The sequence below is a fragment of the Hemitrygon akajei genome, chromosome 3 (assembly GCF_048418815.1).
Source record: "Hemitrygon akajei chromosome 3, sHemAka1.3, whole genome shotgun sequence".
NCBI lineage: Eukaryota > Metazoa > Chordata > Chondrichthyes > Myliobatiformes > Dasyatidae > Hemitrygon > Hemitrygon akajei.
In genome coordinates this window covers 150585632-150600527 of record NC_133126.1, presented here as the reverse complement: position 1 = coordinate 150600527, position 14896 = coordinate 150585632, and the positions used below count along the sequence as shown (strand labels likewise).

The 14896-nt window shown below is 36.6% G+C and overlaps 1 protein-coding gene across 3 annotated transcripts in view; it reads left to right on the top strand.

The window, feature by feature from the left end:
* Positions 1 to 14896, top strand: part of LOC140725502 (transient receptor potential cation channel subfamily V member 6-like) — a 46030-nt gene that overhangs the window by 15308 nt on the left and 15826 nt on the right. For all 3 annotated transcript variants that reach the window (XM_073041035.1, XM_073041037.1, XM_073041036.1), the window contains 6 exons: positions 1425 to 1597; positions 2019 to 2165; positions 7008 to 7214; positions 8890 to 8976; positions 9083 to 9159; positions 12734 to 12899. In XM_073041035.1, coding sequence (XP_072897136.1) covers positions 1425 to 1597; positions 2019 to 2165; positions 7008 to 7214; positions 8890 to 8976; positions 9083 to 9159; positions 12734 to 12899 — 857 coding nt within the window. The remainder of the gene's footprint in view (positions 1 to 1424; positions 1598 to 2018; positions 2166 to 7007; positions 7215 to 8889; positions 8977 to 9082; positions 9160 to 12733; positions 12900 to 14896) is intronic.

The window sequence follows — 14896 nt, the reverse complement described above, 5'->3', positions numbered from 1 at the left end:
GTGTTTCTGTTTTTTGCACAATTTTTAATCTATTCAATATCTGTATACTGTGTAAAGTATACTGAATAAGATTTACTTATTATTATTATCATTATTTTTTTTCTTCTATAGTATGTATTGCATTGAACTGCTGCTGCTAATTTAACAAATTTCACGTCACATGCCAGTGATAATAAACCTGAATCTGATATTTGCAGAAGCGAACTGGGCTTACTGAAAGAAGGACGAACTCAATGCTGCACTCTTCTAAAGCAAAGGACTGTGTTTCCTTTTTGACAGTTTCTTGGGTTCTAGGATAATTTATTTGCAGTTCTTTTGGTTCAGAGATTGATGAAGCCAGTGTGGGAAGCACAGACTCTTTCCCCAGATGTGACAGAAGTGCATGATAGGACAAGTGAGTCTCTCTTGCTTGTCCCATCAAGCGGGTGGCTTGTGTATTGGTGCGTTCCTTCTGATGTTTACTGTGCGCCCCAATGTTTGTAGTCAATATCATTCCAAACACTCCCAAGAAGGTGCTTTATTTTAGCTTCTAACCATGCATTGAGGATTCTGTAGCTAATGCGACTGATATTTGTTTTCCACTCTACAAGAGAAAGTATTAAATGGATAAAAAATGAATTGTGAATTACCACCCCATCTGTCCTCAAAGCCATTCCATCAATTTGCGTATACAATGTGATCTCTATTTATTTGTATTCTCCTCTTCAGTTTGATAAAGGTAATGCAGTGGATTGACATCTGAATGCTTGAAGGTATTTATAGGATACCATAAGTAAATGGTAGGCAAGCTTGATGCCCATGGACTAAAAAGGTTATTGGTAGCATGGATAAGAAGTAATGTTATGGATAGAATGCAGAATAACACTAGAAACAGGACCAGACTGGGTGACAGCAGACACTCGATGCCCCAGGAAACATAGACATGAATGGGGTAACTTAAAATTCTAAATGTGTAATTGATATAAGCCTTGGAAATGTGGTAAAGGATAAGGAGAATGGATTTCAAAAGATGTCGGCAGGTGTTGACAGGCATGTGACAAAATTGAATACAAATGAATACACTTTAGCATAAGGATAAACAATGTGGACCTAGTGATTGAGGTGAAATATTCTCTGTTCATTTACAGTGCTTAATATTATTTATTTTCAAATTTTGGATTTTCCTTTCTTGGACTTGTGATTTGGCTCTCTCTAGTTGAGAGAAGGTTTGATGGTGTTGTACACCTTCTTTCGGGTACTGATAGGCTGGACAGAGATTGGTCCCATCCGTGAAGTTAGAAGGAGGGGTTTCAAGAACCAAACTTCACAGATTTGAAATTATTGTCAAAAGATACAAGTAAATGTAAGGGGAAAAAAACAATCATCATGTTTGTTCTTCAAGCATGTTGTTTCTATTTGATTAGGTCTGAAATTCTTTTGAACAGGCAATACAGTACTTCATATGTTGGTTCTACAAGAGGAGAAAAGCCAGTCTTATTCAATGTATGATCTCATTACATCTCTTATGACTGAGAAACAACAGCCAAATCTTGAGGAGATAACGAACAATGATGGTTACACTCCATTGAAGCTTGCAGTAGCTGAGGGGCATTTAGAGGTAAATAATTGCATTGATATACCATCATTGTTTGTGAACAAAATCATCCTCTTATATGATTATGTTCTGAATTTTATTTTCTGTGATATACAGTATCTGCCAATTAAAAATTAACCTGACTCTACTGTAAAAATGAAAGGTGTCCCTTTCGGTGTATAACGTGCATATTACTGCGCTATTTGGTGCCATCTCCTAATAATATTCAGAATAACAGCCTGCAATTTTATTGTTACTGTTGTATTTACTTCTCACTTACAACTCTTTAACAGCAAATGTAACATGCATTCATATTCAGTCACTGCTCATAAGCACGATTAATAGTTTTGAATATTTCTAAGGCACATTTGTTAAAGGATGTTTAAATCAAATCTCTCTTTAATGATTATGTGTTTTAATACATTGATTGAACTGTAATTCGTAGATGTTCAACTATTTAGTTCAAAAACAGAAGAAGATGTACTGGACCATGGGAACAATTTCGTATTGTACTTATGACCTCACCAACATTGATACATGGGGAGATCAAAAATCAGTTCTGCACATTATTACGAACAGCAGGAGTAGTGAGGTAACTATTAGGCCATGTCATTGCTAAAATATCTAATTGTATAGAAAATTATCCCCTGGCAATGTATAATATTTTCTTAACAAGCAGTTACAATCTTAATGTGTACTATATAGCCCTTAATGGTATTGATTCTCTATTTCAACAGCCTAGCCAATTTAGCATTCCTCAGTTTTTTAAAATATTTTTGCTTCTAATCCAAAGAATAGAATTTTAAATGGGTTTCACAAAACATAATGTAAATTTTTTCAGGAGTTTTTGGGTTGGTTCTCAGCTTTGGAAACTTAATGTCTAGAAAGTTGGCTGAGGAGCATTTAACACAGTTAGGTGGTGATTATCAACCATTTTCTTTGCAATAACTACTCTGAGAAAGTTAGTCTGGACACTTGTAATAGCAGCTGTGAAATATGACTCATATTCTGCACATGTTAGCACTGCTTAATTGCTTTTATACACCTAGAATACTCATTTAAATGTTAAACTTACTACAAACCCCATTTCCAGAAAAGTTGGGATATTTTCCAAAATGCAATAAAAACAAAAATCTGTGATATGTTAATTCACATGAACCTTTATTTAACTGACAAAAGTACAAAGAAAAGATTTTCAATAGTTTTACTGACCAACTTAATTGTATTTTGTAAATATACACAAATTTAGAATTTGATGGCTGCAACACACTCAACAAAAGTTGGGACAGAGTTAAAATAAGATTGAAAAGTGCACAGAATATTCAAGTAACACTGGGTTGAAAGACTCCACATTAAGCAGGCTTGACTGGGTATAAAAGTAGCATCCATCAAAGGCTCAGTCTTTGCATGCAAGGATGGGTCGAGGCTCACCCCTTGGTGCCAAAATTCGTGAGAGAATTGTTAGTCAGTTCTCTCTTTCAATCTTTTTATTAATATTAATAGTATGAACAAAATACAATTGATATATTAATAAAGGGATTACAAACATACAAATTCTCATTGCACATGAAAGAATACATAAGCAATGATTACAGTATAAATGAGTTTTCCCAAAACATGAACCATACAGTATATGTATGAACAAGGTAAATCTAGGTATTTCATAATATATGATATAAAAAAACAGAAAAAAGAAAAAAATGTTTGCAATATTAACTAACCTACTAATCTAATATCTAATAAAGAAGAAAAAAGAAGCAAAAAAGAAAAAAAAGAAAGAAAAACTAGAAAAAGAAAAAAAAGGGCTGTTTATAATATCTCACAAGAATACATAATCATCAGTGTCGTCAACTCCGATCCTCTCAACATAAATAAGATTAAAGCTGGAAAATCAAATAAGCTTGGAACAGGGTTATATTACATCATATGAAAATATTGAATAAATGGTCTCCATGTCTTTTCAAATTTAATAGAAGTATCGAATACACCACTTCTAATTTTTTCTAAATTTAAACATAACATAGTTTGAGAAAACCAATGAAATACAGTGGGAGGATTAATTTCCTTCCAATTCAACAAAATAGATCTTCTGGCCATCAGAGTGAGAAATGCAATCATTCGACAGGCGGAAGAAGATAAATGAAGTGAGTCCATCATTGGTAAACCAAAAATTGCGGTAATAGGATGGGGTTGTAAATCGATGTTCAAAACCGCAGAGATAATATCAAAAATATATTTCCAATATTTTTTCAAAAGCGGACATGACCAAAACATATGAGTTAAAGACGCGGTTTCAAATTGACATCTATCACAAATAGGATTTATATAAGAATAAAAATAAGCTAATTTATCCTTGGACATATGGGCCCTATGTACGACCTTAAATTGTATTAATGAATGTTTGGCACATATAGATGATGTATTAACTAATTGAAGAACTCTATCCCAATTCTCAATAGGAATAATAAGATTAAGCTCTCTTTCCCAATCATTTTTTGTCTTATAAAGGGGCTCTGAACGTAGCTTCATAATTATATTATAAAGTTTTGATATAAGCCCTTTTTGAAAAGGGTTTAATTCAAACAAACTCTCCAAAATATCTGAAGACACAAAATTTGGAAACGTAGGAAGTACCGTACTTAAAAAATACCTAATCTGTAAATATCTAAAAAAATGAAATCTAGGCAAATTATATTTATTAGATAATTGCTCAAAAGATATAAAACAATTGTCCAAAAATAAATCAGAAAATCTTAGTAATCCCTTAGTTTTCCAAGCCGAAAAAGCTTGATCTATAATTGAAGGGTGGAAAAAGCAATTAGATACAATAGGAATATTTAAAATGAATTGAGTCAACCCGAAAAATTTCCGAAATTGAAACCATATACGTAAAGTATGTTTAACTATCGGGTTGTCAATTCGTTTCGGCAATTTAGAAAGAGCAAAAGGGAGAGAAGTCCCTAAAATAGAACCCAGAGCATAACCTGGTACCGATTTAATTTCCAAACTCACCCAGTTAGTCAGTTCAAAAGGAACATTTCTCAATGCAAGATTGCAGAGAATTTAGGTCTTTCAACATCTGCAGTACATAATATTGTGAAAAGATTCAGAGAATTCAGAGACATCTCAGTGCGTAAAGGGCAAGGTCGGAAACCACTGTTGAATGTGCGTGATCTTCGAGCCCTCAGGTGGCACTGCCTAAGAAACCATCACGCTACTGTGACAATTATGGCCACCTGGGCTCAGGGGTACTTTGGAAAACCATTGTCACTTAACACAGTCTGTCGCTGCATCCAGAAATGCATTTTGAAACTGTATTACGCAAGGAGGAAACTATACATCAACTCTATGCAGAAACGCCGATGAGTTCTCTGGGCCCAAGCTCATCTCAGATGGACCGAAAGTCTGTGGAACCCTGTGCTGTGGTCAGATGAGTCCACATTTCAGCTAGTTTTTTGGAAAAAACGGGCGTCAAATTCTCCGTACCAAAGATGAAAACGACCATCCTGATTGTTATCAGCGAAAGGTGCAAAAGCCAGCATCTGTGATGGTATGGGGGTGCATCAGTGCCCACAGCATGGGTGAGTTGCATGTATGTGAAGGTACCATTGACTCTGAGGTGTATATTAGGATTTTAGAGAGACATATGTTGCCATCAGGGCAACGTCTCTTCCCGGGACGTCCGTGCTTATTTCAGCAGGACAATGCCAGACCACATTCTGCACGGGCTACGACAGTGTGGCTTTGTAGACACAGAGTGCGTGTGCTTGACTGGCCTGCTGCCAGTCCAGATCTATCTCCTATTGAAAATGTATGGTGCATCATGAAGAGGAGAATCAGACAACGGAAACCACGGACTGTTGAGCAGCTGAGGTCTTATATCAAGCAAGAATGGACAAAATTTCCCAATTACAAATCTACTACAATTAGTATCCTCAGTTCCAAAACAATTAAAAAGTGTTATTAAAAGGAAAGGTGATGTAACATAATGGTAAACATGCCTCTGTCCCAACTTTTGTTGTGTGTGTTGCAGCCATCAAATTCTAAATTTGTGTATATTTATAAAATACAATTAAGTTGGCCAGTAAAGCTATTGAAAATCTTTTCTTTGTACTTTTGTCAGTTAAATAAAGGTTCACGTGAATTAACATATCACAGATTTTTGTTTTTATTGCATTTTGGAAAATATCCCAACTTTTCTGGCAATGGGGTTTGTACATAGAACAGAACAAGGAACAGACCCTGTGGTCCACAAAGTCTTCTTCAACCATGATGCCAGCCCAACTGCCTGCACAGGATCTATACCCTACCTTTCTCTCATGTGTCTGTCCAAATGATTCTCATGTGGCCTATCACGTCCGCATCCACCGCTACCCCTGACAGCACATTTCAGGCACTTACCACTCTATGTTAAAAAACTTGCCCTACACAACTCCTGTAAACTGTAACAATTCCTCTTGGTCTTCTAGTATTTGATGTTTCTACCCTAGGAAGGTGACTCTGACTCTCTACCTTATGTATATGTCTCATAAGTTTTTGAACTTTTATCAGATCCCCTTTCAGCCACTCATTTTCCACCCTCTCTTTTATAGCTGATGCTCTAATCCACGTAGGTTCCTGTGAACTTCCTCTGCACTCTCTCCGAATCCTCCACAGCCTTCCTATAATGGGGCTATCAGAAATGAACATAGTGCTTCAAATGCAGCTAAACCATAGTTTTATATAGTTGCAATATTATTTCTTGATTCTTATTTACAATGCCACAACTGATTAAGACAAGCATTTCCTTTTTCTTTACCACCCTAACATTTTGAGTTACCACTTTCAGGGAACTATGGACTTGGACCCCAAGATCTTTCTTTACATCAGTGCTGTTAAGGGCCTTGCCATTTGTTGAGCCCATTCCCCTTATGTTTGACATCCAAAATGGAACACCTCATACTCACCTGGATTAAACTCAATTTGCCACTTATCCATCTGTGTCTTTTGACAATCTTCTTCACTACCCATGATTCCAGTAATGTCTGTGTTGGCTTCAAATTTAGTTTAATGAAATACCAAGAACATCAAGAGTATTCATCATCTTAGTCTTGTGCATTACCGGAATTTCCAGTTACTTGTTTGAAGAGCTCAGCTGCTACAATAATGTGAGAAAGGGCATGGATTATTTTCAATAGGAACACGTGGCAATAAAATTAATGGATCAAACTTCCATTTTTCCACAAAGCTGTGCTATCAGGCATGGAATATGTTTGTAATTTGTGTGCAAACCAGATTTAACCATCAGTGAGTAGCAGAGATGCAAGTTTTATCCAGAGTTGTTTTTATTACATATAAATCTTTTCTTTGTGTGCCATTATAAGCCCTTGAAACCTCTGAGATTTTGATATTTAAATTTCTTCTAGAAATGATCAGGTATCTTTTGTTTTTGTAGGTTCATAAATTCATTGATGCTAAACCAGTAAAAGAATTAATACAGCAGAAATGGATTTTGTTTGCATACAAGTATTTCCTAATGTGGATGGTTTCTTATAGTCTTTATATCACAGTATTCACTATCTCAAGTCTATACCGACCATTGAAACCAGTTCCACCTGGCCAGTTTGGTGAATATGTTGTTAAAATACAAAAGACTTTATCAGTAAGTATAATTATATCCAAAACCAAATGTTAGTGGTAAAAGTATTTTAAAACTGTGTGAATTGGTAAATACTTCTTCTGTGCAGTTCAGAGAAAATGTTGATTATCATATAATGAATTTTTGCAGGTGTTGTGTTATTGAAACATCTATTATTGAGCTACACATGTAGTTGAAAATAAGAATAAAGCATGCTGTGTGAAATGGATAACTTTATGTCTGGTTAATACAATTTGCATGGAAGGACCAAGAGGGTTACAACTCTTTAAATTTAAATCCAGGCCTACTTGATTACATGTAGAGTTGTGGATAAAAAGAGCTAGGTGAAAGAACAGAATGGGGATGGGGAGCATTAATCATAAGAAATACTCATTTATTACAATAATGATATGTGTACTTGCTTCTTAAAATGGTCTCAATCATGGTGCTAAAGCATTTCAAATCTAATAAATGATTGCTGCTCATACCTGAAAATAGATCAGCTCTAAAGTCAAACCAGTTGATTTTCTTCAATAAGAAAAAGGGAAAAACATGATTGTGAAAATATAAGTGTCTGTGTGAGAGGTAATCTTACTAAGAATGATGTGATGAACAGACCTATCAACTAATTTTATGTTTTATTGACTGGAGATATATCTAATATTATGATTATTTTAGTTGTCTCTATTTGTCCAATTAAATGTCCAAATTGGGTTTCACAATCAAGTTAATCCAGGATTTGAGTTCAACAACCAATGCATGCTACTGAGACTAGACATTAACAGCCTACATTTCACCTTGTCCACAATTTGAGCTGCAGTTCTTTTCAATTGGTTAAACTTCTTAAATCTTTTCCATTTTTTAAATATAAACAAAACAGTGCAGGTACTATATGGTTTAAGTAGTAAAGAGACTGAAACTTTCTTTACTGATAATATGAAAATAGGAATAATGGAAATTGCAAGAAACAATTTTAAGAGACTGAAAACATTAAACATACCACGAGGATCTCTTGATTGGATGCATATGAAACAAAGAGAGATAAAAAGCATTTTGCATGTAAACATGTCTATTTGAACAGGTCAAAACTATAAATAAAATTGCCTAAATATTCTTGTCAATTTATCAATTATGTGTAGTTAGCAAGTATTGGTATTTGGTATGGTGGGGTTAGTATTTTAGAAACATAGAAAGCCTACAGCACAATACGGGGCCTTCAGCCTACAAAGCTGTGCCGAACATGTCCTTACCTTACAAATTACCTTGGGTTACCCATTGCCCTCTATTTTTCTAAGCTCCATGTACCTGTCCAGGAGTCTCTTAAAAGACCCTATTGTATCTGCCTCCACCACCATCACTGGCAGCCCATTTCACACACCCACCATTCTCTGTGTAAGTGATGCACCCCTGACATCTCCTCTGTACCTAATTCCAAGCAACTTAAGACCATGCCCTCTCATGCTAGCCATTTCAGCCCTGGGAAAAAGCCTCTGACTATCCACACAATCAATGCTTCTCATAATCTTATACACCTAATTTTAGACAGGCATTGCCACAATTTCTTACAGTGCTTATCTGTTGTTGCAAAATTTGTTACATAGGTTCTAATTCATGTTCAAGAGTCGTTCTTTTATGTTTGTATATTATTGGAAAATATTTTCATAACCAAAATCATTTACTAAAGAAGTTAAAATTTTAGGAATCCTATCAAACAAAGGAAGATTACTTGAGACTTCTGGGTGAACTAGTAACTGTCATTGGAGCTGTGATAATACTCATCAGTGAGGTAAGTTGAAAAGCCATTGTACAACTCTACTGTAAAACCAAAATTGGAACCTGCTCCAGCAGATACAAAGAACATACTTATGCTATTACTATCAACTCTCTTTCAGATGACACATTTATACAAGATAGGACCAAAAAGTTACTTTGGACATACATCAATTGGAGGACCTTTTCCATTACTAATGTAAGAACATACCCATTCTTTTAGTCCCTATTCTTGTTTATGCAGTTGTATTGGTAAATCATGTCAATGATGAATAATTAGGAATATTTAAGTTTTCAATTGCATGGCCCTGCTTGACTAAACCAAATATTAGCTGCTGTCTTGCCACAGGAGTAGTACCAGATGACTCGAGAGTGGAAAATGTTATTCCTTTGTTAGGAAATGTAATAGCGGTATATCTGGGAATTATTAACCAGTGAGTTTATATCAGTTTGGAGCAAACTATTGGAAAGGATTCTTAGAGATGGTATTTATGTGGAGAACCATAGCCTGATTAGGAATAATCAGCATGACTTTGAATTTATTGAATTGAATTGAATTGACTTTATTTCTTACATCCTTCAGATACAGGATGAGTAAAATCTTTACATTATGTCTCCGTCTGAATGTGCAATGTGCAATTTATAGTAATTTGTAATAAATAGTATGTACAACAGGACAGGCAATATAGCATAGAAATGCAGTTGTATCAGCATTAATTAATCAGTCTGATGGCCTGGTGGAAGAAGCTGTCCCAGAGCCTGTTGGTCTTGGCTTTGATGCTGTGTTACTGTTTCCTGGATGGTAGCAGCTGGAAGAGTTTGTGGTTGGGGTGACTCGGGTCCCCAGTGATCCTTCAGGCCCTTTTTTAACATCTGTCTTTGCAACTGTCCTGAATAGTGGGAAGTTCACATCTACAGATGTGCTGGACTGTCTGTACAATTCCCATGCCAGGCAGTGATACAGCCAGTCAGGATGCTCTCCATTATGCCTCTACAGAAAATCCTCTAGGATTTGGGGACTCATGCCAAACTTCTTCAACATTCTGAGGTGAAAGAGGAGCTGTTATGCATTTTTTTATCACACAGCCAGTATGTACAGACCACGTGAGATTCTTGGAGATGTGGATACCGAGGAACTTAAAGCTGTTCACTCTCTCAAGCCCAGATCCATTGATGTCAATAGGGGTTAGCCTGTTTCCATTCCCCCTATAGTCCACGACTAGCTCCTTTAGTTTATGTGACATTGAGGGAGAGGTTGTTTTCTTGACATCACTGTGTCAAAGAGATGACTTCTTCTCTGTAGGCTGCCTCGTTATTATCTCAGATAAGGCCAATCAATGTAGTATCGTCAGCAAATTTAAGTAGCAGATTGGAGTTGTGGGTGGTGACACAGTCATGAGTATACAGAGGGTAAAGGAGGGGGCTTAGGACACAGCCCCGAGGGACAGGTCATGCCTCACAAGCCTAATTGAATTCCTTGAGGATGTGACAATGCACATTGATGAAGGTAAAGCAGTGGATGTAGTTTATATGGATTTTAGTAAGGGGTTTGATAAGGTTCCCCATGGTAGGATTATGCAAGAAGTCAGGAGACATCAGATCCAGCAAAACTTGGTTTCAGCCCATAGAAGGCAGAGGGTGGTTGTAGTTGGGGCATATTCTGCCTGGAGGTTATGACCTGTAGTGTTCTGCTGGGATCTCTTCTGAAACTAATGCTGCTTGTGATTTTATAAATGACGTTGGTGGGTTAGTAAGTATACAAATGACGCATAGGTTGGTGGAGTTGTGGCTATTGTAGAAAAGCTTGTTGTAGGTCAAAACAAGACATTGACAGGATGCAGAGCTCAGCTGAGAAGTGGCAGATGGAGTTCAACCTGGAAAAATGTTAAGTAATTTATTTTGGAAGGTTGGATTTGAACATCATGGATCCCACAAAGTTGCCATGGAAGTTGCTCGGGTTGTTGTATATGGTGTGCTGACCATAATTAGTCAAGGAATGGAGTTCAAGAGCCATGAGGTAATGTTGCAGCTCTATAAAATCTTGATTAGACCACACTAGGAATATATTGTTCAGTTCCAATCTCATTATAAGGAAGCATGTGGAGGCTTTAGAGAGGGTGCAGAGGAGTGCAGAGGAGGTTTGACAGGATTTTGTCTGGAATAGAGAGTATGTCTAATGAGGAGCTAGGACTTTTCTCTTCAGAGTGAAGAAGGATGAGAGGTGACTTGATAGAGATGTACAAGATGATGAGGTATAGATTGAGTGGACAGCCAGAGAGGTTTTCCCAGGGTGGAACTAGCTAATATGTGGGGTGGGGGGCATAATTTTAAGGCGATTGGTGGAATGTATAGTGGGGGTGTCAGAATTAAGGTTTTTTTTTATCACAGATGGTTGGGATTTCATGGAATGCTCTGTCAGGGATGGTGAAAGAGGCCGATATATTAAGGACATATAAGAAATGCTTAGATAGATATGTGGATGATAGAAAAAAGAGGGCAATGTAGGAGGGAAGGTGGGATCTTCAGGTAAGTTAAAAGGTCAACACAGCATTGTAGGCTGAAAGGCCTGTACTATGGTGTAATGTGCTATGTTCAAATATGTTAATTGGAGACAAAGCCTTCAGGATCCTGATACCAAACTTGGCAGGTCAGTGTCTGTTGAACCAGTGGTTCTGTCACGTCTACTGAAGAATAGGTTACTGTCTAATTAGTTGTGTTAAATGTGGTAAGCGATAATTTTAGTGAACAAAGCACCTAAAATTCATTGCATTGGCTTAAATAAATCTTGATACAACTAGTTAGCATGTTCAGTGTACTGAGTACATGTAATTTTCCAGAAAAGGGAAGTTTAGAATTTTAACTTTTGTTAGTATGGTGTAAGGAGGACCAAATATGCTTGACAAGAGTTACAGGGCCTCTACCAGTCAGTTTCCATTATTTTTCCTTTTCACTTAGGGTTGCTGCTTAATTTGGCAGTAGACTTGAAATTCTGACAGGAAAAATACTGGTGTCAACAGATTGCAAAATTATGCAGGTGATATCTGAGACACTTGGCATTATTATTGAGAATAAACCAGAGGCCCTTTACCTAGCCAGGGAGTATAAGTGAGGCAGGCAGGCAGGAGCTGTTTAAAATATGACAAAATGCACGTTTGGAACTTAAATCAAAATTGCTATTTACTTGAAAGCAACTAAATCAAAAAAATTATGTACCATGGAGTGAAGCGCGATAGTAACTACTTCTAGATCATTTCAAGTCACTTATCAAAAATAAATTGGAGGTTTATTGATAGATTAGTTAGAGAGTACTGCAGCGGAAATCTGTAGGGGCTGTCAATATTGAATACTCCCGTGAGAACTAGATATTTGTGGTCCAGTGTTGGACAAGGACACCACAAGTTCCATGATTGCATTTTATCCTTTATTCTCTCCCCACCCAACCCTGCCTCTCCATCACCTTCTACACCCACCACCCTATCTGCAAGCAGTGTTGCTGAACTGAGAAGAATAGCAATGCAGACATCTTCAACCATGTAGTACTCTTTCAAGGTTGCATAGGAATAAATCCTTTGATCAGCTCACTAATACAAATGATGAGTGAAGAATGGATACAAGTATTAGTTTAATCTTGAAGTTATAAGATTTTTTTGATGTGCTCTGCTGTATTGTCTGATTCCATATATTTATTCAATTTATGTGGCATGACTAGTAATTAAACTATCTGGACACAATTAATATTTAACAGATCTTTATTTATTTTCTTTTTGTTTCAGGATCTGTTACTCACTTTTGATTTTTACAGCAGTTATCATGAGACTCTGTGCTGATGATGGAGAGGCAGTTCCAATCTCCTTTGCCCTGATTATTGGGTGGTGCAATACCATCTATTTTGCCAGGGGGTTTAAGACATTTGGGAAATTTTCTATTTTGATTCAAAAGGTAAGAAACTGATTTGATATTTGACAGGATTGAGAATATATTTGTTAGAATGTACTGTCAGAATAGCAGAGATAAAAGAATATTAGAAAGAGAAGCATGAGAAGACATTTAGCCCCTCATAAGTGCTCTGCTATTCAATAAGTAAATGGCTGATCTTTTATCTCAGTGCTATTTATGTATATTAAACCCATATTCTGTTATTCCTTCAGTGTAGTATTAGTGATTCTCACCATTAAGTATCTGCCAATTACACAACTTTAGGTGAGAGCGAACGCTTGTATGAACATGAAGAGCTTATTATTGCAACAGTCTCTCACTCGTTCCTAAAAACTGTACTTCTCTCTGACTCAGTAATTGTATGCACTAAGTACCATAATAACCAGTAGACAGATTAGACTTTTTGCAAACTATTCAGTTGTGTCTATTTCTATCTAGAGTACCTTTCTTTAAAAAGTATCATAAATCCTAATTACCGTACCAACTCGTGCACGATTTTCTCTTTTTATAGAATTTCCGATATAACTAAGATTCTGCCGGGGATATGAGTTTAATATGTTGGTTGGTCAAATGTTTCCAAGGTAGTGGATGGCGGTGGAGATTATTATCTATCTGGACAGCTTGCAAAACCAAGTTTTCCAATGTATCACAGTACGCTTGACAATGATAAACTAATGGCCAACTGCTCCCACAATCTACCACTCACCTGTACAGAAGGGGCATTTACATTGGCCAATTAACCTATCAACCTGGGCGTCTTCGGGTTATGGGAGAAAACTGGAACAGTAAGAATGTGCAAACTCCAGACAGCAGCACCCAAGGGTGGGATTGGACCATGTTTCAGGATCCTGTGAGGCAGTGGCTCTACCAGTTGCACTTATGTGCTACCCCTTTGGAAAGCTGATGAGAAGATTTTAAGTTATCATTCTCCAATCCTTTTATTTCTCTTTTCTTTACTGACTTGACTTTGCATTATTATTCTTACTGATAATAACTAGCTCATCCTGTGAATAATATACAGTACTTAATTTGACTGGGTAAGGAGTTAAACTCTACAAACACAGGTCTCAAGTGCCCTGCAGAGGGGATTGTTCCAATTCCATTTGGTAACAACCTGAAGCTCAGCCCAAATGGAAATTAAGTGGTCGGGATAGATCTGGGAAAGGTACAAACCATTCTTTATTGACACTTTAAATTCTGGTCCAGTCTGACCTCCTTTTTGATATCCCGAACAGCATTTTGACCAGTGAGTGCTAAACACAGAAGAACTTTCACTTATTAACTACTTCATTTCAAAAAGACCTTAAGGTAATTAAGTATTTCAGTCAGTAGATGATAATTTTCCAGATTAGTAAACTGCCAAAACAAGTAGTGAACTGGTAGTTTTAGATCTAGTCTATGTAATGAGGTATGTTTAATTAAAATGATTTTGGTACCATAGCCTTTTGGGAGGAGTGGTCAGAATGTATGGAATTTCATAATGAATTGAAAGCTAACATTTTGAAATACAACAATTAGGAAAGTAATTAGTCTGTTAGCCTTTATTACAAGGTATGCAGAAACACAGTTTTAATCTTGACTAAGGATGAGCCTTCTTTAAAGGGAATGCAATGTGCACTTATGAGGAAAAGGAGGTTATTCTATGATGAGGAGAGATTAAAATAGAGTAGATATATATTCCCTAGAGTTTAAGAGAATGGGAAGTGGTCTCATTGAAATTCTTTCATTGTTAATTGTGTATATGAAATAAGAACCACACACAAAATGCTAGAGGAGCTCAGCAGGCCAGGGAGTATCTATGGAAAAGAGTACAGTCAACATTTCAGGCTGAGACCCTTCATCGGGACTGGGAATAGAAGATGAGGAGTCAGAGTAAGGAAGTGGAGGGAGGGGAGGATGAGGCCTGGGTTTAGAACTTAGAACAAGGGATTGGTCATTTGCAACTAAGGGAAATTACGTTCATATTAAGAGCTAGAATAGTTTAGAATTATCTACCATAG